The 27,105-nt window shown below is 41.3% G+C and overlaps 1 protein-coding gene across 1 annotated transcript in view; it reads left to right on the plus strand.

Annotated features, from left to right (window-relative positions):
• The first annotated feature begins 2,863 nt into the window (after positions 1 to 2,863).
• The window catches only part of dock4b (dedicator of cytokinesis 4b), a 91,494-nt gene continuing 67,252 nt past the window's right edge, over positions 2,864 to 27,105 (plus strand). Inside the window, 9 exon segments of the mRNA XM_034234303.1 lie at positions 2,864 to 2,956; positions 7,060 to 7,143; positions 10,120 to 10,160; positions 11,508 to 11,563; positions 12,158 to 12,254; positions 12,902 to 13,050; positions 14,869 to 14,953; positions 22,248 to 22,399; positions 27,012 to 27,093. Of these exon segments, the coding sequence (XP_034090194.1) occupies positions 2,893 to 2,956; positions 7,060 to 7,143; positions 10,120 to 10,160; positions 11,508 to 11,563; positions 12,158 to 12,254; positions 12,902 to 13,050; positions 14,869 to 14,953; positions 22,248 to 22,399; positions 27,012 to 27,093 (810 nt within the window). The 5' untranslated portion in view covers positions 2,864 to 2,892.

A 27,105-nucleotide genomic window follows, 5' to 3' on the forward strand; every position in this document is an offset into this window, starting at 1 on the left:
TGTTGCTAGTGAGCGGTTTTGTGATGGCGGTGAGGTTGCTATCTCCACACGCACAAAGGCAGCGAGAGGAACCTGGCGGCCTGCAATGGAGAGAGCCAAATGAAAGCCGTTCCTCCTGGGTGATTCCGTCGGCCTGGCTTTTGTCCGCGCTGCCTATCAGACCTAAATGTCTGCGCATGTGACTGTATGTGTGTGTGTGTGTGTTTGTCTGCATCTGCGTGCACTGAATGCCAAGTTGTGTTCAAGGCCTCCTCAGCGCCGCCACTTTCATCCGTCTGCCTGCTCTCTTCTCCCGCCGCCGACCCCCGTTGATTCCCCTGCTTTAAAATGCGTGATGCCACTTCCCAGCATTCCTAGCTCTAGCAGAGAAATCACCTTTTTGCAGATGCACATGAGCGCACACGCTGACTTAATCTTCCTCTAGCTCACACTTAAGCCGTCAGATACCTCTCCTGCTCTGTCACACTCATGTGGAAAGTGTGCCTCTTTTAGGCATACAAATGTCTTTGTGGGTTTCTTACTGTACATGATCCCTAAATAAGTCCTTATGTGTTGTTTTACCACTGTCGCAGACTGCCTTGAATACATGAGGCGGGGGGATACTGTTCGGTATTTTGACATGCCTTAGAGGCATTTCAGCCCCTTTTACCTCACCACAAACAACGATAAATGCCTCAAGTCTTTGGAAAGGCATAAAGTGTGCATGAAGTTGGCTAAGACGAAACATAGCTGAGCTAGCTTTGGTTTGAGTAGGAATATTTGAGTCACATTGCTGGAATCAAATGCTCTTTTGGTTTGGCTAATGCAGTTCTGACCGTGTTATGCTTTTGGTCCGTGGATGTGCAGCATGAGGATGTGAATGGGTTCATAATGGTGTTGGTTAACTCTCAGTTCTGTGTGTTAGGGGCTTTTTAAGAACTCACCTTGTAAATGAGTAAGATACAGGATATGAAATAGCATTGCTTCCCCATTCTGGATATCTCTTCTTCTCAATCAACTCATTAGTCTCTTTCTAATCTTAGAAATGCATGTGACTCAGCGCATGTTTAAAAATGCACTCACGCTCAAATTTAGATTTCATGATCCTCACTTTTTCGCAGTAATGGGGGCCAGTGGAGCACCACCAGTTGCTGTGTTGACAAATTAGCATATTAATGGAATAAATGCTGTATAATTAACATGTGGGAGGGGATAGTGCATATGAATCAACGTCGGATCAGTCGGGGAGAAGAAAGGGTCAGGCTAATGAGGTTCAAAAGCAAATTAACAAGCGCTTTGAAGGAAATTTGCCATGTGATTTAGTGTTAAAAAAGCTGGTAAAAGCTCTGGGCTATGAGGTATTTTTCTTCCCTTTTTATGGTAAAATCAAGGGTAAAATTAAGTGTAGCAGCAACATGCTTTGATCACTGCCGTGTACCTGCCTCACCCAGCAGCATTTTCTTTTCTTTTTAAGATGCACTGGGGTTCTTTTATTCTGTGGCTGTGTTTGTTGTTCTTCTCAGGAGCTAAGACGTAGCGAAGAGCTAACCAAATGTAACAGTGTTTGACAGGCCTTGACTGCAAGCGGCAGCCTAAAACACATGCAGGCTTAATCTGAGACAGCAGAATGCACTCACAAACTACCAACACGCATACAACTCATTTAAGCCAAGGTGAAAGCACATTTAGGATGGAAATGTTTCCTTGGACTTTAAGATCAGATGTTGACACAGTGCCTGTCAGCTAATGAAAAGATGATTTGCTTTCAGTACAACTTTCTTGATCAGATATGCAAGTTCGGGCTGCAAATCATGACTATTTGTATTATTGATGAAGCTATCAATAATCTTTAAAATATGAATTATATTCACTGGCAAATATTAAAACGGCCCAACTCAACTTTGCAAAAGCCCAAGGTGACATTTTCAGATGTTAAAGGAACCTGTGGAAAGTGCCCAATGTGCATGAATTATTTATTACAAAAGAGAAAAGAGCTACTTGCGTAATAGACACTAACCCACTGTACTGAGATCCTTGTATCTAAAATGTAGCATCACTTTAATATAACCTTGTTTGTATAATCACATAAAGTTAACTGCTGAAACAAGCTTGCACACACAATGGTGATATTTCCTCCTTAGGTCTTGACACTCAGTAACACCATGTTTAGGATGGTTTTAACACCATTTCCATATGTTGAGGAAGGATGGGATGTTTCAACACTGAACAGATGGACAACTGTTTAAAACTAGTTTGAAAACAGTTCTGCTTTCGAGGGAGGTCAATGAGATGAAGGACACACAGCGCTCTATACTTAGACTTCCAGACACTTGCCAAGTGCATGTACTCTGTGATTTGTAATCCTTTCTGCAGAAAGCTTATTATATAAAACACTCAAAGACAACTTATTGAGTACACTGACTTTGTTTGAATAGCATGATTTCCACCACATTATACAACAGGACACATCAATTCTTATACAGGCATTATATCAATCAATCAATCAATCAATGTTTATTTATATAGCCCAATATCACAAATGTTACATTTGTCTCAGTGGACTTTACAGTTTGTACAAAATATCAGTATGACAATACCACACCCTCTGTCCTTAGACCCTCACATCGTACAAGGAAAAACTTCCAGAGAAAACCCACAGTTTAAAGGGAAAAATGGGAGAAACCTCAGGGAGAGCAACAGAGGAGAGATCCCTCTCCCAGGACGGACAGACGTGCAATAGATGCCGTGTGTAAATTGAAAAGATAATACATTTGCAACATAGGTAGTCCAAATGTTTGGAAATGCATGTGTGTACAACAGGAAGATGAATCCACGAGGATATCCATCCAGGACTTATGATCCAGGACCACAGCCACGACTCAAGATCCAGGACAGAGGAGCGCAGGATCATCCATGACTCCGGATACATACAGGAGGCATTCTGCTGGCTGGTCTTCAACTGGGAGGAAAAACCTAGGTGTATTGCTTTAAAAGAGAAAACTGATCATCAACAGATTTTAAATGTTCATTTAAACGTCTTTTTCATAGTTGTGATCAAAGTCTAAATGTTATTGAAAATAGAGAAGAACTGGTTTCTGTTGTCAGGGAATATTGTGACCGTTCCAAGTTTAAATCGTTCCTCTAAGTATTGCTCTCTTTATGACCTTGCCACAAGATAAGAATCTCAAAGTGACCGTGGAGTTGTGATGGAGATGGGTGCTGCCATGTTAACCCTGTGAAGGAGGCCCAGTGCCACATGCATCAGTGTTAAACCTCAACCCTCTGGATTTTATTTTCGACTCGGTTCCTCTGTTGATGCGATTGTCAGTTTCAATTCCCTCAGCACTCTAGTTTTCTCCTGAGAAGCCCGACTGTGCACATAGTTCCCCCTGTCTGTCTCTCCATTGTTGTGTTTTCTGTTTGTTTACTCATGTGTACAAGCCTCATCCAGACTGCCATCTTTGTGAAATGTCTAGTTTAGGAAGGATAGTGTGGTTAAGAATAGCAGCGTCCTCACTTCGACCCGCTGGACTTGTGTCACGTAGAATCAGGCTGTGAGTGTTTGGGTGTGTCAGAAGGCATCAGTTTGCCTTTTGGCGGCAGAAATGATGGTCTTTTGAGGCCATCTGGAAACTGCGTCTCACACGCTCAATACACAGACAATGTTTGTGTGTGTTCATGTCACATCTGAGAATCAGCGGTTTGCACAAGTGTGTACATTCATTGGATTTCCCCCCGATTTGCCTGTTTTGTTTTTGTTGGAGCCATTTGTTCATAGGCCATGACAGGAATCTCTCAAAATGTATTTTCACTGATCTCAACACAATAACAAATCAATGCCCTGAAGTGTAACCTTTCCTGCCTCCTCGGTTCACTTTGTTTTGTCGCTGACAGACGGCTGACAGGCAGCTGGAGACAGACAGCAGCTGGCTGTAGATTGACAGGCAGGAATCTTTCATTTCACTGAGGAAAAAAGCAAAAAAAAAGCAGACTTGAATCTGAATAATTTAGTTGACCGCAGCTGGGAAAGTCACTTGGATAATTCATGCAATGGGCACACTTTGTGAGTGTGTTTTGCTGTGATTGCCTGTGTGTGTGCAGGGGGGGAATGAATTACAAAAAGTAGGCAAGTTTCGGGTTTCCATGCGTGTGTGCGTGCAGGCGGTCGGCCTTTGAATGAATTACAAAGTCAGATGTGCACAAATCCCTTGTAAAGATAGTGTTTCTGCAGCTCGAGGGATAACAAGGGGCTGGCGAAGCTTCAGAATAACATTCACACACACACACACACACACACACACACACACACACACACACACACACCCACACACACACACACACACACACACACACACACACACACACACACACACACACACACACACACAGAGTTTTAGACGCTGCCGTTTGATTTCATCAGCAGATCTGTTCTCAATGTCAACATTAGAGAGCATTTGCTTGCATGGGTAATTCAATGAATGCTCCCCTGGGTAGTGGGCTACTCTGCCAAAAACTTAAACACCTCTGGCAGTCGGTTTCTAGCTGATAAGAATGAGTGAATGCTGCTTTTTGTAAGTCAGATCTTGACACTTTTCATAAAAATATATCCAAATATTCAGATGATACTCTGGTAAAAACTGATTTCATCCAAATTTCTTTCACATTTTTCAAACGAAAGGAAACAATTGGTGGGTTTTTATTGAACAAAACCGATTTTTGGACGCGCGTGTCCTCCTTTTTGTGCTCAACGGTCCATGAAACATCACCTGTGCCCACAATGTTTGCACTCTAGATCTCCTGGTGCAACTCGCTTTGTCTCTAAATCTGTGCTGGATTAAATATAATCCATCTCCGGCTGGGGGAAATTCTCTCAGTGCTGTTTCGGACGGTGCGTTCAGGTACACTGGACAAGCCGGCAGAGGAAATGAAATTCCCTCTAAACACTTCAGCTGATTCCTTTCAGTTCTGCATGACGGGGACTTGTTGTACATTTCCACTGCAAATCCCAGTAAAGGTGTGTGTGTGTGTGTGTGTGTGTGTGTGTGTGTGTGTGTGTGTGTGTGTGTGTGTGTGTGTGTGTGTGTGTGTGTGTGTGTGTGTGTGTGTGTGTGTGTGTGTGTGTGTGTGTGTGTGTGTGTGTGTGTGTGTGTGTGTGTGTGTGTGTGTGTGTGTGTGTGTGTGTGTGTGTGTGTGTGTGTGGTGTGTGTGTGTGTGTGTGTGTGTGTGTGTGTGTGTGTGTGTGTGTGTGTGTGTGTGTGTGTGTGTGTGTGTGTGTGTGTGTGTGTGTGTGTGTGTGTGTGTGTGTGTGTGTGTGTCTACACAGTCACGTGTGGGGACTCGTCTCCCTTATGGGGACAAATTGGAGCTCCCCATGAGGGGAATAGGTAAGGTTAAGGGTAAGGGTTAGGGTTAGGCATGTGTTGGTTATGGTTAAGGTTAGGATAAGTCTCCAGGAAATGCATGTAAATCAATGTAATGTCCCCTGAAGTGATGTATACATGGTGTGTGTGTGTGCGTTTGCATACATGGCTGAATAGGCTACTTGTCTCAATGCTCTGCTATCTGTGAACATTTCTACAGTTTGTTTGCAGTGGTTGACCTGTGTGTGGACATGCAGGTTTAACTGTGTGTGTGTGTGTGTGTGTGTGTGTGTGTGTGTGTGTGTGTGTGTGTGTGTGTGTGTGTGTGTGTGTGTGTGTGTGTGTGTGTGTGTGTGTGTGTGTGTGTGTGGCTCTGCAGTAAAGAGCTGCTTGAAGAGCTGACACTCACATATGATGGCTGTTACACTCTGCAAAGCACCATTCACTGTTAATGCTCCATCACTGTCTCCATGTACAAACTGAAATCTCCCACAGTATGTGTGTTACATCATCTCAAAACAGTATCCCAACTCATTTTAATAGGTCTCTGTTTCGCAACAGCGTTTCACTCTTGCTGATATACTTGGCCACTTTCTACACACCTCTCATCATTTCTCTCTCTGCCTCCTTATTTCTCCTTAAAGGGGTACTCAGACATTTTAGTAATGCACTTTCATAATCTAGAGACTCACATAAAACAGATGAGGAAGAGAGGGGTGTTGGAGAAGCAGAAGTATCCCATCTCTTAGAACCCAGTGTATGTTAAGCTTGGATCGTACACTTCCCATAATGCAACACTATTAGTTCCCAGCTTCCTTATAAAGAACCATGTCGTGAAACCTCAAATCTGCATGTTGTAACCGTAGTCTTCAAAGAAATCGGAGATACCATTGACTCAAAAATAAATTGGAGTGAAATCAGCCCCCTAGAGTTTTTGTTTTAGACTTTAAAAGGCAGGCTTCTTTAAAGCTCATTTTCACGAGAGAACTTTGGAATTCGAGCCTTTGCAGACCATTTACATGCACATACATATTTATAACACACTACAGGAAATGGTAAAGCCCTAAAAGCAGGGTAGGGGTCCCTTTGAGTCCATCCTTCCTAACGCTCTCCCATCACTTTTGATCTGATTTGGATAACAGAAAAAACTTGCAAAAACCAAAGCATTTCCTGTATCTTTGACCCCTGAAGGATTACACAACTATGTTGCTCTTCTCCATCCACTCGAAAAGCTTTTATCATGTAAGCAGAGTTTCAAGAACAGGTTGTTTTAGGTCATCAGAATGTGGAGAGGAGGTTATTTTACCACGTGTCTCTGAGGTTTTCTGCTGGCTAGTGGGGGAAATGGTATCGAATCAAAAACAAGCTGCTCCTTCCATCGCTGCATCACCTGAAATGATTTATGACCCATGTGTAGGGGTGTTGAATTGTTGAAAATATGCCCAGGTTGATATATTCTTTATGACACATAATGTATTTATGTAAGTTTGCTTTGTGTTTGTGCAGAAATCCCGAGATATTGTATTATTTATATAAGCTTTGATTTTATGTCACCTACACAGGTTATCGATTGCACCTCCTCTCACTTTCTGTTATTTTCAAGTTTTTAAATGTTTTTATCAAATCTTTCTCAAACTCTGCATAACTGCACTCAAATGTTAAAATAACCAATGTGGGTGTTTTGTTCTTATTCTTCTTCTTCTTCTTCTTATTCTTGTAGTGCTGGCCAGTTTCCGAGGGACTGTCCAGCATGGCCTCCCACTGGAAATCGGAGACACGGTGCAGATCCTGGAGAAATGTGAAGGTATAGTACAATGAAAACATAGTATGTGTATTACTTTCAAGTTGCTTTCTGTAAGAAAAATACAATGTAAAAAATGTCAGGGAAGCAATTGCTGAGTTGTCAAGAGAACACATGCACTCACTCAATATTATTTTATTAGGTAACACTTCCTTTTTCATCAAATATGGAGAAATGAATCTGTATGGGCTGCCAAATTCACAAAACGTCAATTCTACAACAATGTACAGTGTTCATTAGTGGTTTGATTATTCAGTTTAAGCTAAGATGTGTTTTAATTTGCGTACTGCCTTTACATTTGCTGTTTTGGAGCATACAATTGACTAATCAGCAAAAAAAAAAAAGACCAAATCAACCCATTAGTGGACTGATCCTCTAAGAGGGGCGAGTCCTGAAGTTAGCCAGGCATATTTCACCTTTCTCTTATATCTTTTTTTGTGGCTTTGTGGTGTGTGCACACGAAATGAGCAGTCATATCTGTGCTACAGTTTCCTGCACCACAGTCTGGCTGCTTTTCCCGCCTTCCTGCCCACGCTGAGTCTGTTTCTCTCCTCTACTTGCTTTCTCTTCCTTTCTGTCTCTTTTGTTGTCTGCAATGTGATTGTTCCTCCATCTGTGTTCACAATCTTTCATTTTCAGTCCTCAGGCCCTATTTTTAATTTCCTAGAATGATATTTAATCAAATAACCACGGCAAAGACACACACACACACACACACACACACACACACACACACACACACACACACATCCCAGTTTCTCATATTTTCAAGCTCTTTAAGGTTAGCATCTATACACGACCAACAATGCTCATATTCCAGCAATCACAGTTTAGCCGGGCACCAAATAAATCCAGCATTTTATTAATATATCATGTATTGAATATGTAACATTACAAAATAAGTCCCATTATGATAGAAAACCGCTGAGATTCGCTTTTCGATTTCAGGTAAAAATGTTCCTATAAAGTAGCCTAGCTTACTTTACATGACTGGAAAATCAAATCTAAGAACTATCTGGACAACTTCCTAACATTTTAACATTCATAAAAAGACCCCTACATGCTAAAACAGTGACAGCAAGTAAGTGACCCGGTGAAAAAAACACGTCATTGAGAAACAAATCAGAATGCAAACAAATTCAAAAATAAAACCCTGCGTTCTATTTTTCACTTCACTTTTACTTTCGATGCCAGAACTCCCCGTCACTGCTCTAGCTCCACAGTCAGCCGGGCGTTGTGAGGTTGCGGTGAAATGCCCAGAGGAAGTACAGCCCGTGGAATGCTTGGCCTCAGAAGGGAGGGACACAAACCCAAACCCTGCCAGCAGAGAGGAGGCTGAGAGCGGAGGAGACACACTAATGGCTCTGCCTCATGTTGACACTGTTAACACTTCAAAAACACAGGAGCTTATCACGTGAAAATGTCTTTGCCGACATGTCGCTCCTTCTGCCACATTATTGATTTTTGACTCAATGATTCTTCCTTGAAGCTTCTGACAGACGTGAACATATTTGGCTAAGATCATTGCATAAAGGTAAAGGCCTTACTATGCTTGTTGGGTTTTCCCTTTCCTATATAGGTTTTTGTGCACAGGCAGTATGATAAATATATGTAAAAGCATGTAAACACATCTCACAGCAGAGGCACAAAATACAATTATGAACCTAAAAATAAGCACGTCTTCTTTAAAATATTAAACCCAACTTAATTTATCTAATTTACCCACTTAAATAGACTCCAACTAATGTTTCAATGTTAATTTCCAATGATTTTAAAGTGGTTTTTTAAACATTTTTTATACAATTTTTTTTCAATTTGGTAAGGTTTGCCTTAATGCAACGTCAAAAGTGGCAGAATATGTTCTAACAGTTTTTCCATTTTATTTAGCCAACTATTTCAAACATGTATCCATTTCTTTTTAATTAGATGTTTAACTTTAACTGCCTGTTCTAGCAGGCAATTTAGCATTCATATTTCCCCCTCTCAAATTATCCGGTCTATTTTAATCTTTACATTACTTCTGGCAAACGCAGAATAACCCTGTTTCAAGAATCATTGATTGAAACGTTGATCCCTTATACTGACTGATTTCCTACTCATGTGTTGCTATCCCTCCACGACTATATGCAGAAAGTTGTCACAGTTGTTACTCGACCTTTGTGACTGAAAAATGACTCATGTAGGAAACACTGAGCATGTGTTCCACAGCGCAGACATATTACTCAACGCTATTCGGACCATTGATGCCTAAAACTAAATCGGGGACAAAATCCTACCCAGGTCTCCGACGCTCTGGCAAAACCCAGCAGTGATTCGAATAATCGAATGCGTTTACATTTGAGCTATTTAGCTAATGCTCTTATCTGCGGGGACTTACAATGACTGCATAGGAAAGAGAATCAGCTCAAAGCCTCTGATACAAATGTATTAGATCTTTTCTATCAGTGCTGGGATTTGCAAAAAGCATCAGGCACTAATTTGGCCTGAGCCCAGATTGGAGTGTCTAATCGCGTGTGAAGATCGCTAGCGCATGCAAGCATCTTTCTCACCATTTTTCTTTTCCCACCTACGAGGACAAATAATAGTGAGGCGTTCAGGATTCACGTGTCCCCCCCCCCCCCCCTCACTCTGCTGTGTGTTCACTGCAAACAGCTCAATGCTCTTGAGTGCTTCTATGACTAATGTAAAAAACGTACAGAAGCGGCGTTGACATTTGTATTGGCAATGGATGTCTCACTCCTCTTTCCACATGAACAAAAACATGTCTGTAGGGCTTGTTATGACATTTTCTGTACATTATTTACAGCTGTTGGAAGATCGTCACTAAATCACACACCATCTCTCTCACACACACATGCATCGTATGCTCAATAATACAGTAATAGAGCTCTGCAGTCAGTCTACGCTATTGATGAAGATTCTCACCTGTGTTATTCATTGTGACCTGGCGGAAATCAAAAGGTTTCTTTGTCTCTGCAGGTTGGTTCCGAGGATTCATCCTGAAGAATCCAAATGTCAAGGTGAGCCAATGTGTGTGTGTTTTGCTTGTCTTTAGGATACACTCATTTGTATTGAGTAATATTGACTAATTCTGGTGTTATAAAAGACGCTGTATTTAGTTAGCGTCTCGACCATAGACTGTATATATAAAGGTCTCGACATAAGATTTGACATTTTACACTCGCCTTCTGACATCTGAAAATAATTTTTAAAAGTCTCACCATTAAGACACCATTACACCTTTATCTGCTTAGAATAACAACCCTGTCCGTGCTCAACACCAACCAATTAAACCAAACTGACAGTAATAGATGTGACTTTTAAAAACTGTTGTGCAGGAGAGTACGTGATAAGTGTTTGTACCGAGTCTCTCTGTGTGCGAGGTGTTGCGTTTATCCTCAGATACTTACGTTATGCTTTGATCTCTTCGAGTCAATAGGGAGCAACTGCAGTTTATTAGCGTCAAACAGTACACACACGCACACACACACACATTTGAATACTTTATTTGGTTCCACAAATTATATTACATAGACAGGGAATCAAATATATCGGGGCTAAGCAGCACAGAACACTTAGGGGAACACATAGCATCTCCTTCTCCACACGGCTAAGCTGCCAATAGCAGCTGAAACAGAGCAATATTTGGCAATTTGTTTGGCTTTTCTCTTTGACATTCCAGCAATTCTCAGACCAATCATGGTGCATTTATATACATGGCCTAGACTTCCGAATATAAGTATGCTATATCTACACTTGTACCCAAAGCTGGTTATCGCATCGAGCAGTGGTTAGTATTTGATATACTTGTCCTGGAAAGCCTGGTCCATGTACAGGTCAAAGGCACAGCCTACTTCTAATATTAGCACCTCCCTGTGGTTGGTGTCAACAAAAACAACATCAAGTGTATTTGGGATGTTAGCAAAGACATCATTGGTAAAACCAAACCATTCTGGTAGCACTCTAGCGTGCTTGTACATTGCTGCGCTAGATGGTAAGATGTTTTGTACCGCATCAGACACAATGTCCACACGCGCACACACACACACACACACACACACACACACACACACACACACACACACACACACACACACACACACACACACACACACACACACACACACACACACACACACACACACACACACACACACACACACACACACACACACATACACATACACATACACATACACACACACACACACCATCTTTCTTTGTCTCCTAAATCCCAATGCTCTGTGTTTTTATCTCTTTGCATGCTCCCCTCCTTCTAACCCACACACACACTTTATTGATTATGTGCATCTTTAGCGCATGAGTTTAAACATCTTTTCATTAACCTGAATCTCTTCTCTTCTAAGGGCATCTTCCCGTCCAGCTACATCCACTTGAAGAATGCCCACGTCAAGAATAAAGGGTAAGTGATGCCGTGTTTTTTCTCAACTTTTATTCCTTTGTGTCGTTTCGGAGGTTTAACCCTACGGTGGCCGACAGGTGCAAACACACTGCAACGGCACAAAACACTCACAAAATAACACAACACAAATGTGCCAAAACACATGCAAATGAAAGTTCACCAACTTGACAACACATGTGCAACATTAACTAAAAGCTGCTGGTTCACATTTGGGGATTATAAAGTTGGCCAGCTGCCACTGTTGTCAGAGTTAGTCCGATTTATAATTGTAGGTGTTTTGTCAGTATATTTGAAATGACTAGCTTAGCTGATAATATCAGTCAATAATATCATGAGATCACATTGTTAAACAAAGTGTTAGAATTCCTGAAGTGCTCCGGTCCCAGCTGTGTGCATCACTTTTGAGTGTCCCATGGTTTCTGTTGTCTTTTGATATTCTTGCAAGTTGGTGAAGATGTTTCCTGATTTGCACACGAGTTTTTTTTATTTGAATCTTTTTTGAAACTGCAGTGTGTTTACCCGAATGCAAAACGTGTTGTGCCGCGTCTGCACCTGTCGGCCACCGTATAATCCTTATGGTGTGTATGTTTGTAGGCAATTTGAGACCGTCATCCCTGTTGAAGACTCCGTCATCACAGAGATGACGTCCACGTTGCGGGACTGGGGTGCCATGTGGAAACAACTCTATGTGGTAAGAACACACACACACACACACACACACACACACACACACACACACACACACACACACACACACACACACACACACACACACACACACACACACACACACACACACACACACACACACACACACACACACACACACACACACACACACACACACACACATGCTCACAGTTCCCATTCATTTAAATATCACTAATAAGAACACACTGCCCTTTTAGGTTTTTCGTGAAGTGAATTAATTCGGACCTTGGTAGTTCAAAAGCCGTAAACAGTCGCTGCTTTTTTTTCACACACATTCATTAGTTGGATTTGTTGTGTGTGTGTGTGTGTCCTATTAAGCTATCTGGGGTGCTGATTCAATTGAGCTGATGAATTCTCGCAGATCAAAGTGTAACATTTGTGGCGAAGAGCAGCAGGACACTGAAGCTAATTTGCACAGATCCATTTCGCCGTCTGCTTCTTCCTCCAAATGTCTGATTCTTCGTTTTCATTCGTTTTATTGGGGGGCTTGAATGTGACCGTACATTTTTCATTTTACTCGTCTTCCTGATCCATTCTTGTCAATTTCCTTTCAATTACCCCCTTTAAATGCATCACTGTGCTTCTCCAATTTTTGTATTCCTCCTTCTCCGGCCCTCCTTTCCACAGAAGAATGAGGGGGATTTGTTCCACCGGCTTTGGCACGTGATGAATGAAATCCTGGACCTGAGGAGGCAGGTGCTGGTCGGCAGCCTCACCCATGACCGCATGAGGGACGTCAAGCAGCACATCACGGCCAGATTGGACTGGGGCAACGAGTGAGTTCCGTCTCAGAGCACCATATCTGTGCTTTTATGTTTGTTTTGCTCCGTTTCAGGGCATTAATCATTCATCAGTTACTACTACAGTAGTTTTAGGATTGGTTTTCTACCCTCTCCTCGACTATTGGATTTCACTCACCTTTTTATTGTATTTTATGCAAATGTAATGCCATTGACAACAGGAGAAAGCAGCAATCAATCCCAGGGCACATTCAGTCGGACGTTCGATGTTGTTGAAGATCATTGGCTGAGCCAGACCCACCGTTTTCCTTTTGGTGCATTCATGCAATAATTCTGATATCAAGGATGAATGCACCACCAATAAAACATCCTCACATCTACTAATCAGATTATAACCCTGTATCTTGTCCGAATACAAATAAACAAAATGTTCACTGTGAGGGATAACCTGCAGTCAGTTAAAGATATATATTTCTTATTTTTGTACTTAGAATATACCTCCCAGAAAGGCTGGACAATTCAAAAACTACACCTGTCACATGATTGAAGATATGAAAAAGAAATAAAATTAAATCACTGGTCATAAATATACACTGTTTCCACAACCCATGTTAACTTGTCACTTATTCCGGACTTTATAACTTAGATGATGACCAAATATGTATATATGCTGACAGTTATTTTACTCTTATTTTTATTCATCTCCTATTTTCATAGTCTTTTATTATTATTATTATCATTATTATTTTTTCCTTGATTTTATGTTATTTATTATTTATTTTAGATTTTATTGATCTGTGTGAATCTTTGCTGTACTGTTTTTTTCACGCTTACCCCGTTGCTGCTTTGTACAACTGAATTTCCCCTCGGGGATTAATAAAGGTTAATCTTATTTTATCTTATCTTATTATTAATCAAATAAAGCCTATTTGTAGTAAATGACTAAAAGCCCAGGGTGGTCTAATAACAATTTGGCACAACTAAAAGTGATTTAACTTCACAAACACTGAAAAGCAGGGAAAACTAATAGCACATTTCTTCGACTAACAATATGGAAATAATAATAATAGAGAATATCTCATATAGCAGTTACTCTGAGCCGGAGCACACTGCAACACTAACTCGTGTCTTCTTATTTCTCACACTCTCCTTGCTACTCTGTCTTTTGTTGTCACCTACCATCCCTGCAGACTCACTCCTGCTCACTAAATCAGGTTTCTCTCCCCCCCTTTCCTTCACACACTGACAGCACTCCCTCCATCCTCCCTTTCTCTTTCTTCTCTCATTCCCCTCCATGCCATGGGGGTGAAATAAAAAAGAACTCCCAACTTCTGTCATTCTCTTACCCTTCAATCTCCTTCATTCCCCCTGCTGTCGGCTTTGCACACACACACACACACACACACACACACACACACACACACACACACACACAACACACACACACACACACACACACACACACACACCACACACACACACACACATACACACACACACTCACACACACACGCACACGCACACGCACACACACCTTCTTGGACAGTCCCTCGCTGTGGGCTGACCACGCTACAGGCCTGTCTCTTTTATTGCTGACGAGGAGACACACCAGCGTGCCGTTATGGTCCTAGAGGAGGATAAGACCACAAAGAGGAGAGGGAAAAAGAGAGAGAGAAAGTTTGAGGAAGAAGCACAGCAGGAATACATGCATCTTTCATCTGTCCCTAAGGGAAGAGGACATTCTGGCAACCTCGTCTGTTTCCCCCTGCCACACACCAGGATACAAATGATCCTCATATGTGTCTGATTTGTATTTGATTCCCTTCCTCACCGCTTTGTGTCACAATCTTTCAGGCAGCTCTGCTTGGACCTGGTGCCCAGGCGGGAGTTCAGCATGGTGGACCCCGATGAAATCAGCGTCACAGAGCTATACAGACTGGTGAGTGACCTTCTAACCCTCAGCGCAATATTAGAACGCTCTATTCTCAAACTAAGAGGATCAGAAGAGCAAGTGTCTGCTTTTCTGAAGTGTCCTTGTAGAAGATAAAGCTAAAAACCTGTCTGTCGTTTGCCATATTCTTCATTATTTATAATTAAATGCTTCTAAAACAAAAATGTCTTAACTGCCTCTGCCATTTATATTAGATTGGTTGTGTTTCAACAAGCTCAGTATCCAAAACCACTAAATGCCTGGAAAACAATTACTGCCACCATGGCCTCTGCCATTTATGTAGAATTGGTCATTTTTCAATAAACTCAGTATTATTTATTTTACCCAAATATTGTGTAAGATATAAGGAGTAAATAAATGAAGGAAGAGGTAGTTGGTGATGAATGGATGAGTGGATGTACTGAACAGATAATACTGTTTATAGAAACGGTAGTTCAAATCAATATCATTATTTCTTTCAGCAAAGCTCACTTAATGCGTGTCCTGAGCTATTCGATCAATATACTCTTTGCAGTGTGTGTTACAATGTCAGTCACAGACCTACAGCTCGAAGGATTTCTGTTCATTCAGTGGATTACATTACCTTGCTTTTATCCTTAAACCAACTTACAATAAGTGCATTCAACCATGAAGACCTCAAGAAAGCAAGAATCCTGCAAGTGCATTAGCTGTCAATAAGATAAAAACCATTGTGCTTCAAATAAGCCAGATTCTTTCGAAGTGATGCGTACAGAAGAGATTTTTTGATTGGCCAAAGTTTAGTGATGACATGAGAAGCTGTTCGTCATTGACAACACTCTTACTAAAGGTCAGGGAAACAGAGGGGGAAAGTCAGGATTTGCTTTTATACAGAAGGTTGTATTGAAAAGTAAATGCTAAACTATCTAACCAAGAGATGCATTTGGCAGCTGGAGCTTTTTACTTTATAAGTTAAAGTTAAAGCCTTTTATTGTCATTATACACAGAGTATAACGAGATTCAGAGTGCAACTCTGTCCCGGTGTGCAACAAATACAAACAAATACATAACACTAAAAAACACGGCAATAGGACAGACAACATAAACAATCATACGGGGAATAAATAGTTGCAAATATTGATATAAAAATAGTATATAAAGTGCATTAAAAGTGTGTGTATGTGTGAGAATGGTTACAGTTATTGCATTATGTGTGGTGGTTGAGCAGCCTGATGGCCCAGGGGTAGAAACTGTTTTTGAGTGACTTGAAGCTCCTGTATCTCCTCCCAGAAGGCAGGAGAGAGAACAGTCTGTGACCTGGGTGAGAGCTGTCCTTTATTATTTTGTTAGCTCTGTTGCGGGAGGTGGAGATGTGTTCCAGAGAGGGCAGGGGGCAGCTGATGGTTTTCTCTGCCATCCTGATCACTCTCTGCAGGGCTTTCTTGTCCGCAGCTGAGCATCCTGCATACCACCCCGAGATGGAGTATGACAGCACGCTCTCGACGGTCGCCCGGTAGAAGGACACATAACATAGTTTCCTCAGCAGATTGACATTTCCACTGAGCACTGTGAAGACTTCTCAACTCGTCTTAAAAGTTAGGATTAGTTGATTCTCGACCTTGAGAACCGCCAAAAAATCTCAACTGTGTGGGAGCTTTCCATATGATCACACAATCTCCCTCCATTTTTCTCAGCACTTCTAGGACTTCATGTTAGCTTTAAAGGTTAGACTGAAACAATGAAAGGATATTTCTGATTCAGACTTCTCAATGATGCCTAAAAGCAGCCTTGAATATCTGTTGATGTTATCCAATACCTAATCATCTTTTATCGTCGTTTTCACAAATAAGCTGTTCAAAATACTCTGTATGGATGCACTTTGGTTACCATAGCTGTCTGAAAAACACCATGTTTGAACAAATATCCTGCTTCCCTAAAGAAAGAAAGACGGAGCCCACAACATGACTCATCCGTTATGCAATGCTGCTGCTTCTTTTATCAGAAATTGGTTCGTGGAAAGTTATTCCATTTGGAAATAAAATAAAAGATTAAGAATATGACGATATCAAGTATGAATTTGCACTAAAAAGATCAAATGCAACATAGTAATACATGATATAAACATAATCATTTAAAATGAAAATGTAAAATGAATGAAATACTATGTAACATAAATTAAGTTGAATATTTATACAGACATAAGAAGAAAACATTTGCATTAAAAAGATAATTTAATAAAATGAATAAAATAATATACAATATTAGGAGTGTTTTATTCTATGAACACTTATAACAAAGTAATGAATCCAGTGTAAAGTACTTTATACAACATCACTCATTGACAGTAAGAGTAGAGACTAATTGAACAGTATTGTATATTGCTTGTTTTATAGATATACACGTTAGTGATTTTTGGTCAGTATCCCTACTTAAGAAACATTACAAGCTTTAGTGATTGTTCGTATCACTCTAATTTAGATATTTTTACAAACTCAGTTTCAGTGTTAACCCTTAAATGGGCTAATGGCAGCGTTAGAAATATTAAGTGTAGTTATATAACCAAACTCTCCTTCTTCCCCCACTCTTTTGCTCATCCTCTCCTTCCTCTACCGACCGTTAGCTCCCTGTTTCGCCTTCCCGTTTTCTCCAAGCCCCAAACGCTGTTACCGTGGCAACCACTTCTCTGCCCTCATACAGCGCGAGGAGAATTGTATCACACGCACACACTGTGACGGCATTCCCTCCGCAGGAGTAATTGAAGCTCTTAATCCATCTGTTTCTTTTTTTGTTAGTCAAAACAAAAGCAGGCATGGAAGGATGAAAGCAAAGCACCTCTATTAAATGGCGTGCAAAATGAGCAAATGACTGTAGTTCCCCTATACTGAGACAAGATAATGACATTCACAAACACACACACACACACTCGCGAACACCAAGACACAAAACGCGAGCTCAAATTAGTCGAATATTCTTCAGTGAGATCTTTGTTTATGGGAACAGCTTCTTTGTTTCTGTCTTGTGCTCTGCCGCTGTATTGTGGCTTAATTACATTGAGAAGGGGATTATCTGGTGTGTGTGTGTGTGTGTGTGTGTGTGTGTGTGTGTGTGTGTGTGTGTGTGTGTGTGTGTGTGTGTGTGTGTGTGTGTGTGTGTGTGTGTGTGTGTGTGTGTGTGTGTGTGTGTGTGTGTGTGTGTGTGTGTGTGTGTGTGTGTGTGTGTGTGTGTGTGTGTGTGTGTGTGTGTGTGTGTGTGTGTGTGTGTGTGTGTGTGTGTGTGTGTGTGTGTGTGTGTGTGTGTGTGTGTGTGTGTGTGTGTGTGTAATATACCCTTATTGCTAAATGATGTCATGGAATTATGTGATATCTGCCCGGTGAGAAATTAAGGGGATAATGAGACGGAGAAAGCAGAGTCATTCAGTGCATTGGATAAGAGAGATCTCATGAAGGCATATTATAGAATATTTGACCACTTCCAGTTCCCTTGTCTCAAAGTCAATGGTTTTTTGAACCTGCTTTCGGTCAAAGGCATGACATAAGGTTTGTGAAGCTATAGAGATTTTCATGAAATCCAATGGAAAGATCCCATTGATATCTCGAGGGAGCTCTTGTGATGCTAACTTCAAGGTTGGCCTACAAAAAGACTTCCCTCTACATACTTTCACTACATTTATTTTGGGATACTATAACCAAAATGAGTAAGCAGCAACTTATTTAGGCGTTAGCTAATATTCAAAGCTAACCCACAGTGAATTGTCACCTGTCTGTATTTCTCATGGGCTCAGTGTAGCATTTTAGCGTCTTCTAGCTCCTTGTTTTAGTTTTACCGCCCACAACTTAACTGCTTTGCTTTACTCTGAAGACTGAATGACATCTTTAAAAACGGCTGGTGAGTGTAGCTTTGAAAACAAGCTCTATCAACAAAATGGTTGGTGTTATCTATTAACATTTGTTCACTATTGATGAAAATGTTCAATGGAAAAGCTTGGTCAAAGTGCTACATACCCTGAGGGCGAATGCTTAAAGGACATACTCTAGTGATACCATGTCCTTCCTATTAAATGAAAGCTTCTCTACTGAGATCAGTCCTGGTTTTTTTGTAGAATTCCCTTGACGTCCTTCGAAGCAATTTATTTGTATCATTAAAGTGAGAAAACCTTAATCAAATCCCTAATTGGCTCCCCAGTCTCACGCGAAGTCTGCTCAGTTGCTAAAGCTGTCTGTAGAGCGAAGGCAAAACGGCTTTAAACCTCACGTTGTTTCCCCGGAGTAAGAGAGTCCGGTGTAGAGCGTGAGCGGAGTCTAGATCCCGCAGCGATGTATTCATTAAAGGAGGAATATCAGTCGGCAGTGATGGATAGTTCAGGCCTGGCCCTGGACATGTGGTGGTAACATTTCCTCTGAGACTTCAGTTATTACTTAAGTGAAAGAGTCACATCTCTTGCTACTGCTCGTGTCACATAGGTCTCCCCCCAAACGCTTAAAAAAGGAATACAAGGAAGCTTGATGTAGAAGCTCTGGTGGAGGGATGTAAGAAGAGAAAAGGTGTATCTGTTTGTCTGAAGCTCCTTGTGTGACAGTCCATTTGTAGCTTACTCATGCCCTTTAGGAAAAGATTACCGGGTGGACAATAATGAGACGTTTTGGAAAGCACACACGTGGTCATGCTGTCTCTGTTCAGCTGAATCTATCTGGTCCTCTCCCTGCTTTTATGTTGCCAGCAGGGCATGTTTATCCTTTGTGTCTAGTCATGCTGAAGCTGTCATATAAACCGCACACTGCTCCGCTCGGGCGGCTTAAATGACACACTGAAAATAACCTCGTAATAAAATCCCACAGCATGAAGGCCTTTCCAGACCTAGTCTTTCTGCGTCAAAAAGCAGCAGCTCTGCCCTGTTGTGTAGAGAATGAGTGATCTGGTCAAAACAGTGTTAGGCTTAGTTGTTACAGTAGATCCTTCTCCAGTTCCTCCTGGGACCTCAGTCAGGACAATACAAAACACATTCATCACTTTGACAGATATTGCACTTGTTTAATGATTTGTGATGTAATGTTCATATGTTTATATTGTTATAGTACAGTCATACATACATTTTAGATTGATTTCCAAACCCTCTTGGCACTCACTTTTTCCTCTCCTTTTGGCTTACACATGAATGATACTTATCTGAGGTAGCATTTTGTTGCCCTCTTGTCAAAGTAACATTGTCAAATGGTAATTCTAGGCAAGACAGCATATCGGTAATGTAGTATTTTTTTGCATATTATTTGTCTAATGTTTTACTTTTTGACACAATACAAGTGATAATCTGATTGCAGTAAATAGATTTTTTTTGTATCTGCTAAAAAGTACATTTATAATAAGGTTTTTGCATTTTTTGTTTGCAATTGTATGCATTAAATAATTGGATACAGAACCAGGAATATAAACCCATGTCCAAATCATAATAATCCAAATGTATTTCTCAGCCAATGCTTTCAGGTTGGATATTTAACCAAATGACAAGTTAAGTAAATGAAAGCTTTGCAGACTTTTTTTTACAAATTCACAGATTCCTCGCAACAGTTATTACAAAGAATCATCTAAATTAAGCTAAAGTTGTTAGCTTAGCATTAAGACTGGAAACGTGTTGAAAGAGCTAGCCTGACCAAACAACAGGCTGTGATTCTAGGAAGTAAGTCGTTGTGGCCTAGAAATAATCCAGAACAGTATTTAGAAATGTATGTTGTTTTTACACCCAAGTTTTTGTACAGACTAAACAAACATTACAAAAAAAGATTAAACAATTTGTGAGCTTAAGATGTTTTTCTAGGATTAGTTACATTTGGACAGAGCCAAGATAGCGGTTTCCCCTTGTTTCTATTCTGTAAGCTAAGCTACATTTAACAGGAGAGAGTTAACCTGACCTTTTTTTATACCTCTTGGCAATAAGGCAGTAAACGTATTTCAAAAAATGTTGACCTATTGCTTTAAATACACAAACAGGGATCCCACATGGTTGCTTCTTCACTACCACCCATCAAAATGTCACCTGAAGCCAAAGTGCTTAAAACATCTATTTGTATTTGCAATTGTGCTTTTTGTTGTTGTTGCAGTTTTCGACTATTGATCCCAATTGTCTCTGGCAGTTCTTTGCACCACTTCGCCATTGCAGTTTCTTTACTCTCTTCCTTTCCTTCACTCCTCATCCCCCCTTTTGCTCCCCATCTGCATCTCCTTACATCCCACTACAGAAGTGAATGCGGGGCACAATTTGGCAGTGGCTTTGCTGGCCATCTGGTGTGTGTGTGTGTGTGTGTGTGTGCGTGTGTATGTGTGTGTTTGCCCTTGTATTTTTGGATGTTGACAACAGATTAGGATGAACCTCTCATAAACAGAGCTGCAATGTGCGTGCTGATCTGGATGGTATTCACATCACATCACCATGTTGTGTGAGATTTTATTGATCTTTTTTGAAAATAGATCGACTAAATATAGCATGTAATATCATACACAGCCCTAACATTCACTGTGACGCAACTTTGTACGGTCTGACTCTCCATATACTGTGTGCATTTTAGTGCTTCTGTTTCTCTAAGATTAAGCAACCACTTTAAAGGGATGCAAATTAGACTATTATTTCTTTGTGTCAAGAAAATAATTAACGTACTAAAAGATAAACGCTCAAGGTACATAAATAAAGTAGAAGACATGTTTTGGGGCTAAATCAGTTTGTGTTAGAGTGAATAGGTTCCTGTACATTTCTGTGTGTATTATAAAGTATAAATACTTGTATACATTGTATATGAATCTGTGTATAGAGCAATATGTGCATCTCGGGTCCCATTTCTTTCTTTTGAACCAGGTTCAAGAACTCATCAGAAAATAGAGTTTGAGCTAAAGCATCATAGCCTGTGGTGCTGCTGACAGTCTGCAATATTATATTACATGCTATATTACCTCAATCTATATCAACAACATCTATATCTCAGCCTCAGTCTTCAAATATATATGCAAATCTGCAGCAAAGCTCCTCCCAGGCGTGAGGTGTCTCAGTGGGATGTTATTTATCTCCGACTGGAAAACTCACTAAACACAGCAGCTCTGGAATGTGATAGGCCGGTATTAAACAAGATGTAACCACATGTTGTTTTTCCCTGGTATTAAGTGTATTTGGTGAGCTTTGGGGATTTAGAGCTTATAGATTTTGCTGTTTTTTTAACCTCCCCAAATCCAACCCTTCAATCCTATATCCAAACAGCATAGCACACGTATATTTCTATCTAATTTGTGCTGAATACAGCTATGAAATTGAGTTGTACTTATGTTGTTCTGCTCTCCTCTGCAGATGGAACACCGGCACCGTAAGAAGGAGATCCCGGCGCCCGCCAGCACCCACCACCTGTTTGTCCATGTAAAGAGTCTGATGAGCGCCAATCTGGGGGAGGAGCTCGAAGTCTTCTTCCATATTTATGATGGACGGGAGAACCGGCCACTCAGGTATATGCAACGAGAAAATAGTCCCCCTTAAAGAAGTCAGTGTGTTTTCCCTTTCCTATAGTGTTCTATAAAGGTTTTAGTGCATGTAAATGGTCTAAAAGGGTAAAATCCCAAAGTCCATGACTGAAACGCCTCCATTAGGCTCCTTTGTTTACTTTTGTAACATAGTAACATCACTATGTACCACTAGCGCTGCAACACATTGTACCGGATAGGCTGAGGGGCGGGACATCTCTAAGCGGATGACCAATCACAGCAGAGCCGGCCAGCTAACCAATCAGAGCAGACTGGGCTCTGGCAGTATGAGAAAAAAAAACGTTTTGAATATTAAAGCATAGACATGTCACAGTAGAGACACTCAATAGAAATATAATCCTGAAAATGAGCAGAATAGGCCCCTTTGATCTAATTGTAATGGAAAATGCATCACCTCCCTATACTAGACACAATATTTGCCTCATTAATATTCCTAGGCTATAAACTTTCATTACTGTGACAGGAAGTGAGGTGATTTCTGTTGTTTTGTACTCTCAAAGGCTATTATGTTAGCTCATGTATCCATGGCGATGTCAGCGAGGTGGGTCAGTGATTGCAGGGGGGACATTTCAAGGCTCCACCTTCTGTCAGGAAGACTGCTTTAATTATATTCATGAAGATTCATTAAGTGAAGGAGGTTGTTAAAGCGCACTTGGACACATAAAAGTGGGCAAGGCCGTGCTATTTAGTCATATAAAAAGTGTCCTTGCTGTCCACATAAAAGAGCCTATCCCCTCCGGGAGTCTGCAAACGTCACACACTGCAACACACACACGCCCACGTGCTCCTGACGGGGTGTCGGCCAAATAAAAGACTGTGTTTAAATTCCCCGGTTTCAGAGTTCAAAGCGGAGAGAATTCCATTTCATGTCACAAACAAGTGAGTTCGTCAGGCAAGGGAAACGAGTGGGTTGAAAAATGAAGCTGAAATTTCTTTTGATAAGTCATGCTCGTGTTTGACGCTGACTCTCCGCCCCATAGGGTCACATCAGAGGAATAAGGGTGACATTGATGGGACTCATTGTTTTATTATAATCTTTCAGCATGCAGTAGCTCCATTTCTGTTTCTACTGAATAAAATACATTATTCATCATATCACTGACACAAAATGCAACGTTTGAGCGAACTTGGTTGACCTTAGTCTCTTTAAACCTTGCATAAAGGGTATTTGGTTTCCTCTCTAACATTAATAACAGCACAGAGGTTCTATTATAACACGTTTGGAGAAAGAGAAGTTAAATCTGCATGTTTAATTTGGCCCAAAATACATATTCCTTTTGAAAACGACATATGTTTGAACTTTTGGAATATCTAAGTGTTTCTAAACGGCCCCAGCTTTTTGTTTAAATGTTTAACAATAATGATTTTCCAGACTATTCCCAGCCTCTATTTTGTCTAGGTGGGTAATTACTGTAGACTCCAGTGGTGTAACATTAAGTTTCACTTGATGTGTACTTGGGTGTGTACACCCATTGGAAATGGATTCACTGCTCATTCTCTTAAACAGAATAAAATGGGCTTTAGTTATTAAGCCAAATCATCTGTCAAAATGTTGTACTGAAGATATCAAACAAAGTCAACACACACGACAGTACAGCATAGTATGCTTTCTTATCCAAACCAAATACAAACAATTAAACAGTATAACAACACACAGATATACAAAGCTCTACTCAATTGGCTAATTACATATATTTTTGGGGGGGTTTTGAGGGAAAAGGCAATCAGAGGATTCAACCATTGTGCCTTTCCGTCTTTGAGGAAAATCTCGGTATGGCAGCTCGCCAACATTGTCCCTCACTGTCTGGTCACACACATAAACACACACACACACACATTTGTGCAAGATGCCTGGCATGGAGCCATTTCGACACTTCCTTCTGTGCTGGTGGTTCCTGTGCGTGTGTGTGTGTGTGTGTGTGTGTGTGTGTGTGTGTGTGTGTGTGTGTGTGTGTGTGTGTGTGTGTGTGTGTGTGTGTGTGTGTGTGTGTGTGTGTGTGTGTGTGTGTGTGTGTGTGTGTGTGTGTGTGTGTGTGTGTGTGTGTGTGTGTGTGTGTGTGTGTGTGTGTGTGTGTGTGTGTGTGTGTGTGTGTGTGTGTGTGTGTGTGTGTATCAGAAACCAGATGGGGGTCCGACCCGTCTTTTCAGTACCATGCCAACACCAGCAGCCCCTGTGCACCATGGGAGCTTCTTTGTGTTGAATACAGGCTCCTTGTCTGGCTATTCCAGCAGGACACACACTCTACCATGCTCACACATGATCCTGTTGCTCTTTCTGCTCAACTAGACATGTGTGTGTTATTTCTGTGTGGACAGCAGAGGCCCAGTGTGTGTTTTCGACAAATGTAATTGGTAGGTTGTGTGTTCCCTACCTGTTCACTCCACTGTCTTGGCATTTCCCCGTCTTTCCTACGCAGTCTCTAGGGGTAGATTTTAGGGCGAGGGGGAGGAAAAGCAACAGTGGCAGTTAATTTAGCCAGTATTTTACACACCAGGCGCTGCCCCATCCCCCCACCGCCCCCTCATCGGGTGAGCGCACAGCTCCTAATGCAATCATCGATACCAGGAGAGGGAATAGGGAGCGCCGTGTGGTCCCAGAGGGGAGGAAAAATCGACCATTCATATTATGTTAATTTGACCGGTGATAGAGGAAGATAAGGTCCCACAGGGGCGGACACTGGTCCTCTTAGCTCGGCTCATCAACACGCTGCAGCTGTGAGGGAAAACTCAGCGGCAGGGAGTGTTAAAAAGCGTGCACGTGTGTCCGTGGTTTGCAGGAGTGGCTGTTAATTGGCAGTTGGGGTTTCAACAATGGAGCACTAATTAGGGTTGGGGAAAAAAGTGAGCAAGTCTCATGCCTAATGCAAAGGAATCCTTCTCCATATGGCTGGATAAATGGCCCGGAAAGTTACAGAGTGCAGCTAATGAGGGACAACCGCATCCAAATCCAATCGACTCATTCCAATACGGACGATAAAAGGGAAACTGTACAGAAGGAATACATGTATGAAAAATCATGCACATTTATATAATTAATCATGAGCAGCTTAATTAATTCAAACATGGGTACACACTGCCCTACATACACAAAAGACTGAATTACAGTGCAGGAAGCAGCCTCTTATTTACATCATGGCAACTCTAAAGCGCTTGTATTTACAGCTTTTAGTTGCTCAGACTGTTATAAAACATCCTAATCCATTGTAGCCTTATGTAGTAGGAAGTTATATAGGATCTGTTGTGGTGAATTCTGCTCTTGTGTGAATGGGGCTACTGTAACTTGCCAGAGACTTGGCTCATTGTCAGGCGCTGGTGCATTACAAGGTTTTCTCTCTGCTTATCGGCGGACTGTGAAAGTCACCTAACTGGATTAGGCCTCCGCTCGCCAGCCAGGATGAGACGAGCCCAGCAGGAAGCCTCCGCTGCCTCTCTTTTGAAAGCGTGTGTGTGAGATAGAGACAGAGAGAGGACCGGGTACAAAGAGAATGAAAAGGCGATCTGTGTTCGTCCTTTTCTGTGCTTTCGCCCGACATGCACTCAATTTCCTCGCCTGCACGAATGGCGGGGTACGGGGCATTTGAGGCCAGAGTGGTTATTTCGAGTAAGTTCATACTCTCCAACTTTCCAAACCTAGTCAGACAAGCCAGAAAATGCACTTCCAAATTGGTTGGTTTTTCAGCCATGTTGGTCCAAACTGAAATGCCAACTATTAAATACATTGCCATAACATTTTGTACAGAAAAAAACATTTTCATTTCCCGTTGAGGATCAGTATATTCCTCTTATGACCGTGGGACCCTAACTTTCTTCTGTAATGCTATAGTGTGTTTTTGGTCCTGATTGTAATGTCTCAACAACAACTATTGGCTCGAGAGACGTTTTTGGTACCCTCAGGGTGATTTCTGAAAAAATGTTGTTCTGCTAAAAGCTCCATTATGAGGACATGTTTTGAATGTGTCCAATACTGTTCTTTCAGACTTAATAGCTGTACAATTAGAGAGGCAGTGGGTACATTAATAGTAAACATACAGATTTTTACCAGCTTCTATCAGGTTCATTTTCAACGTTTCTGTCTTTATTAAATTGCTCATTATGGTGTCAGTATAGCGCCGTCACTACCAGAGGATTTATGACAACAAGCTTGGCAGTTTTAAGATTGACATTGTACATTTGTTGTTGTAACCCTTCCCTATTTTTGCTGAACTTGCAGTGTCTGGGCTGAAACGTGTACTTGTTGTCGGATATGTTCCTGACATGCTGTGCTGCGGATTTGGTTCAGTAATTCAAGCTTTGGATATCCTTTTCTCTCCCTCCATCCTTCTGTCTCTGCCTCTTTTCTGCCTGTCTTTCTCCCGCCTTATATTCAGCTCCAGACAGCTCTGGTTTGAAGCTTTGAACTTTGAAGCGTTTTCTCCGGTGCCCACACTTCAGAACTTGACATTTTTGACACTGTCTCTAATCTTTATTCTGTTACCTGTGAGCCGTGGCTTGGATGCAGTTGTTTATGATGACACTCACTCTTTACCCCATTCATCTCAATGTGTGTTCCTCTCCCTCTGTCTCCCCATTGGTACAGTGAGAGGTTCTTTGTCAAGCTGAATAAGAGCGGGTTGCCCAAGTCGCCAGAGAAGACAGAAAGACAATGCACGCTATTTGTGGTGAGTACAAAA

Source organism: Gymnodraco acuticeps, unplaced genomic scaffold (genome assembly GCF_902827175.1).
Source record: "Gymnodraco acuticeps unplaced genomic scaffold, fGymAcu1.1, whole genome shotgun sequence".
NCBI classification, from domain to species: Eukaryota; Metazoa; Chordata; class Actinopteri; order Perciformes; family Bathydraconidae; genus Gymnodraco; species Gymnodraco acuticeps.